The sequence below is a fragment of the Carassius carassius genome, chromosome 4 (assembly GCF_963082965.1).
Source record: "Carassius carassius chromosome 4, fCarCar2.1, whole genome shotgun sequence".
Taxonomy (NCBI): Eukaryota; Metazoa; Chordata; class Actinopteri; order Cypriniformes; family Cyprinidae; genus Carassius; species Carassius carassius.
Window position 1 is genome coordinate 9,753,256 of NC_081758.1, and position 6,000 is coordinate 9,759,255.

Genomic DNA, 6,000 nt, shown 5'->3' on the forward strand with positions numbered 1-6,000 from the left:
ATAATAAAAAAGTAGTCAAATTTCTATTGTGTCTATATTTTATTGTAATATGCAAATGTTTGTGTGTATTTATTTATTCATTAATTTAAGAATTTGTAACCATTTGTAAATGGTTAAACGTGGAAGACAAAAATATCAGTTAAACGTTGAGGAGAAAACAGGTGTAGGCTAAAAGACGAGACCGGTCTTAATTTAGTATGAGAAAACTATAGCCTTGCGATCGTAATTTAGTGTGCATGTTATGGCCATCGACTGTATTTAAACAGGTTTATGGCTCTATTACAATTATCACGTGACTGTCGGTATAATCTGAAAATGCCAATCATTCGTTCAGCGATATTCCGATTTTATCTTATGTTGACAAAAATAATTTTTAAAATAATAATAATAATTTAAAAAACCTGTACAAATATTAAACAGGTAAGTTCCAATTAATTAACAGCATGTGTGTAACACTTCGGTTAGAGGTTTGAGCAGAGTGTATGGTTGTTTAACATCAATCGGTATCAAATAGGGGAAATATTTTCCCTGTAGTATCTAACGTTACCAAATACTCTCCAATACTACAGTAACAACATGGGAAATCTTTTTTTAGCCAGTCAACTACAACATGCAGAGCGTTTTCTCGCAAACAAACACCTGCAGTCGCGAGCTTACAGCTTTCATTATTCACATATACGCAAACTGAATGTCATAAGTGTTTAATGCTAATATAATCAATGTAATTTACCATTTCGTCCTCGTCCCCTTCATTTTCTCCTTCTTCCTGATGGTCCCCGTTTCTCGCTTTTATCTCGTCGCTGCATTCATCAGAATCACTTCCCTTCACTTTTTCTTCAAGACCTACAAAATCTGAGCAGTGATGTTTAAATTCTTCCAAGTCTAACATTAGTTCGGATTCATAAGGCTCGGCTTGTGTATCGGTGTCTGACAGCGTGTCTGAACCTGAAGAATCGCCTCCGCCGCCTCCAAATTTTTCTGACTGCTCACTCTCCATTGCCCTAAAACATCACGTTAATTGTCTTAAACTAATGACATGCTGAAGGACACCTTATCTGAGCGCCCGAGAGGACTCCCTTCACTGTACTGCTGTAATTTCGACTAACATAAATCCTCATAACATGACAAACATCCATTGAAAGTGAAGTTTGTTTCGCGTCCTGTTTAACGCAGCGCCGCCGCCGCAGAGTCTTTAACTAAAGTCTGCGCTCATTGGCCAAACAAACCCCGCCCATCAGCCAATGAGAAAATAGCTCGCTGGTCAAGGACTTTTAAATCAATGGCGCCCACAGAAAAGGTTTGTCGGGTGTTGAGTCCAGTTGAGTTGCCAGTTACAGCAGCTATAAAAAGGAATTCCAGTTCGTTTTATGAAATCAGGTGACACGAATTATTTGTATCATATTTAATGGTAAAGTGTGATTCCTACTTCATTAGTTTGGCAGGTCATTTGCCAATTAGCACAAGCATTCCATGTCATAGATGTTTAAGGAATATATGTGTGTCTGACAGATTTTGATGAATAAAATTTTCTTCAACTCATCGGTTTTTATCAGCATAGTCTATTGTTTTGAGGGGAAAACAGAATTAATCCAAAGTGATTGATAAAACATAATAAGCACAGATATTCCATCTTTAAAAGAACACAAGCATTTTTTTCCTGATTTTTGTTTACATGCGCAAACAACACAAAATATTGAAGTCATAGTGCTTTATAAACATAGCCTTGTGCTCTCAGGTGAGATGTGAGATCTTTATTAGTCCATAAAGATTCACTAAACGTGTCCAAGAGACTACCGAACCATCGTTTAAATTGTACCATTGATTTAGGATCCCCAGACAGTTGAAAGAACCACACTTCTTGTGAGTGTTAAAAAAGCAATGGGATGTGCTCTACAGTCTCTTGATCAGCAAGAGTTCAGTCTACTGTAGTTCATCGCTTGTCAAACATATTTCAAGAAATATATATGCATACGTATTTAAATGCTTCATTTGGATCCAAAATTAAAATCAGATCATCGAATATAGACTTTTTTTAAATGTATCATATAGCAAGATGAATTAATTAGCAATTAAATAACTAAATAATAATAAAACATGTTATAGTCCAACAATAGTCATATTTAGGAATTCTACTACATAACTTTGTAACTACATGTCAACATGTTAGGGTTAGTAGAATAAGTTGACAAGTTGACAATTAAAATATGGGGGACCATCAAAATAAAGTGTAAGCAAATAATAAGCAGACAGTCTATTAATACTCTAATGACTGGTAGGGGATATATACTTGCAAAGTTACTTATACTGTAGTCATCAAAATGTCTATTGTTATCATCAACTGTGTACTGTGACAGTTTACATTACAAAGGTGAAATATCTAGTAGTTAGTTAGTTAGTACACTTACTGCACACTAGATGGCGTACATCTACAGTAGTTAGATTTGATATCTGTATGATTGGCCTGTGATTTTCCTAATATGACCTATTGAACAATGGAAAAAGGTAGAATTTACACATTGGTCTGCAATTAAAGTTTTGTTATTATTGGGGTTAGGGTTAGGGATTTAGGGTTTATCAAAAAAAAAAATGTTGTAACCTTAAAATACTTTAAAAAGCATGTCAATATACAGGCACGCTACACCCCACAATAACAAAGTAAATGTATTAAAAAGAAACAATTGAAATATCACATAGTTCTTAAGACTCTTTGCTATATAGCTGAGGTGCATCTCATTTCTCTGAATCATCGTTAAAAGTGTTTCTACATTAGACTTGAGTCCACCTGTGGCTAATTCAGTAAATTGGACATAATTTGGAAAGGCACACTTATAAGGTCTCACAGCTAAAATTGCATATCAGAGCATTAATTCATGTGGGGAGATAAAATATATAATTGAATGCCTTTTAGTATAGGGCAGCAATGTAATTCAACGCAGTGCAATGCAATGCAATGGAAAAAAAATAAATAAATAAAATGAAGGGTCTTAACACTCTGAATGCACCGTATGTTCTAATATGGATTTTTTTTCACCACTATCACTATCATCTCACTATCCTTGTATCATTATGACAAGATGTTGATTCAGTCTCAACCTTTACCACAATCTCACACAGAGCAAAACAGCCCACACACTCTTATCTAAATCAAGGATCAAGACTGTCGTCTTCCATTCGTCAGGTGATCAAAGCGATGAGTGGTAAAAGATTTGATAAACATACAGGTGGGGGATTTTAAAACTGTGCTGTACATTACTCTAAATATATGACCAATATCCTGTGAATGTCCCTTTGACTGCTCTGTATACGTTTTACTCATATGTTGGAACCAATTTGAAATAAGTAAAGGAAATATATATGATTTTTTTTTCAATCTTGCTCAAGTTCATTTCTCAGAAGGAGCCCTGCCATGTAAACAAATTGAAAGGATGTTCTTACAAATTTTATCAAACCCGCTGATCACTGTGTGGTTGTCGTTGTTTGCGCTGTGACAAAAACACGCTCCATGTGCTGTTAACAGCAAGCTGGGTAAAAACTCTGTTTACTTATGTGTTGCATTAAAGCTGTGAGTTTTTTCCCATACACATAAACAACATTGCAGATACTGTAGATGACTCTATGAGGTCTCCAGCTATACACAACCAATCTCATTAAAATGGTAAGACAGTGTTTATGTCAAGGTTTAGGTTTTGCCTGGATGTCTTTTCTGTGTTGATAAATGAAATGTATAGATGCTGTTAAGGAGGACAAGCTTTTAGTGTTACTGCAATGTGTTTCCTAAGTTAGGCCTCCTAACGTTGAAGTCTCTGAAGTGTGAACATGTCTCTTCCTGTGTGTGTGTGTGTGTGTGTGTGCTTGTAGGAGAAAGAGAGAGATATTTAACTTCTCACAGCTCATACCACATGTTCTCCAGTACAGTATGTCTAGTAACTATATAACTGCCAAATGCATAATTTAGATAAAAATGTTAGTTTAGCCTTGTTTTGTGCTGCTTTATGCACTGGACTTGTTTGTGAAACAATAGTATTCTAAAATATTTCTAAGCATGAAATGTCTGTATTCACTTCATACTTGCAGTTTATTAGTAACATAAACTCTCTTTCAGATAGTGAATGTAGTCAAACTTTAGAATGTGTGGTACCTACATCAGGCTGAAAATGTGTTTCCTTGAAAGCTCAATAGAAGCAAAGAAGTGAACTGACTTAACAGTTCCTCTTTGGTTTTCTGAGATCTGTCATCTGAAACGTTCACTCATTTCTCAAAAGTTTCAAGTGCCTTAGAGTAATCTAAGAAAAGTGTTGGTTCCCTTAAAAAGGCAAGTTCCCACCACACATTTTGTACTTGTTATGCAGCACCGAACATAGTGAACATAGTAAACAAAAGCTGAATTTAGCCATGAGGTAAAAAAATATCATTTATATTGAGAAAGATATCATATATATCATATATGATTATTTTAATGTCTTTTAATTTCTTTTAATGTATATATATATATATATATATAAGTCTGTCCAATTTAACTGTTACATCATAACAATGATTACTTAATGGTGGAATCTATAACTTACTTGAAAACTTTAAAGGGCATACAGCTAAAAGTTCTTGTTTGTAATTTGTAAATATGTAAAGGAATCACAGAACTGTTTTTGTATTGTTGGTTATCGGTTTTTTATATTTGTTTGCTTATAGTTTATAGTTCCAGTGGTAGAGCATTGTGTTAGCAGTGCAAAAGGTTGTGGGTTCAATTCCCAGAGAACACACATACTGGTCAAATATATAGCCTGAATGCATTGTAAGTTGCTTGGGATAAAAGCATCTGATAAATGTAAATAGTTGTTCACCTCCATTTATCAATAATCATACATAAGTTTATCAAAGTTACACTCAAGCACGCACACAACACAATACAATGTGTTACAACACTCCTCTGGTCTCCCCAGAAAAATTAAAGACTAGTCTGTACATCTCACTCTTTGCATTTGCACAGTAAATCAGTATTTGCTATAAAAATGCTGTTTTTAAGGGTTCACACAAAACCGGAGCTCAGTGAGAAATTTTAAAGTTAAGTTCTCAAGCGATAAATGATTTCTCTTTTCTTTCTTCTACAAAGTTCAACTATGCATGCTAGATTGCAGAAGTGAAACTGAGTTTTTATTGCACAAGCTCTGTATATGTAAGTTTCATTGCAATTTGATACTGAAGAGGATTGATTAACATCCAGTTACTCTATGGCTATGATGGCTACCACACTGTATGGAGCCTATAATGAGAGTACTATGCTAATCTGACTGTGCATAAACAATTGTCAGACTACAAAATTTAAATCAGTAAATTCTGTCAATTTATATATGTTATTATGTAGAACAGTCAAATCTTGAAAGTTAGTATTTCTCTTGGTTATGGATGGATAAAATAATCAAACATCATCAGACAAATAATACACTATGATAGTTTTGATGCATTTTTTATGCATTTATTAAGACATTAAGTAACTGTTATCATAGACCTGTGATATGTTTTGTATAGAATTCTTGACTGTTCTCTAGTTCAACAAACACATACAACCACAAGCATAACCTAGGCCTGTTTGAAGGCAAAATATACAACCACAGTTGAGGCTTTAGGTTAAGTTAATTTTAACTTTAGGCTAGACAAACCTTGAGAACTACCTGAATAAAAACAACCTACAGCGGTTAACTCATTACATCTCTGAAAACAAATAGTCCTTTGCATGTCAAGACACCATTATTATCATCTATAATCCCATCTGCAGTAAAAGCATTCTAATATTGCATAACAAAACTAAAACCCTGATAATATTCATTTTTGCCCCATAAACCATGCCCCTCTGCAAATTTTTGACTGACTGAAATACTGTCCCACATTAGGCTAATCATACTGTCCCACTTTTCGAAACCATATTTCCTAAAGTGCGACAGTATGAAATGTAATTAAAATGTAAAATACATAGTTTATACAAGTTATACTATGTTTTGATGGACA

At 34.2% G+C, this 6,000-nt stretch overlaps 1 protein-coding gene across 3 annotated transcripts in view; it reads right to left on the reverse strand.

Annotated features, from left to right (window-relative positions):
- The window catches only part of LOC132133461 (microtubule-associated serine/threonine-protein kinase 4-like), a 133,593-nt gene extending 132,417 nt beyond the window's left edge, over window positions 1-1,176 (reverse strand). For all 3 annotated transcript variants that reach the window (XM_059546318.1, XM_059546313.1, XM_059546309.1), the window contains exon 1: window positions 731-1,176. In XM_059546318.1, coding sequence (XP_059402301.1) covers window positions 731-997 — 267 coding nt within the window. In that variant the 5' untranslated portion in view covers window positions 998-1,176. The remainder of the gene's footprint in view (window positions 1-730) is intronic.
- Between the last annotated feature and the right edge of the window lie 4,824 nt (window positions 1,177-6,000).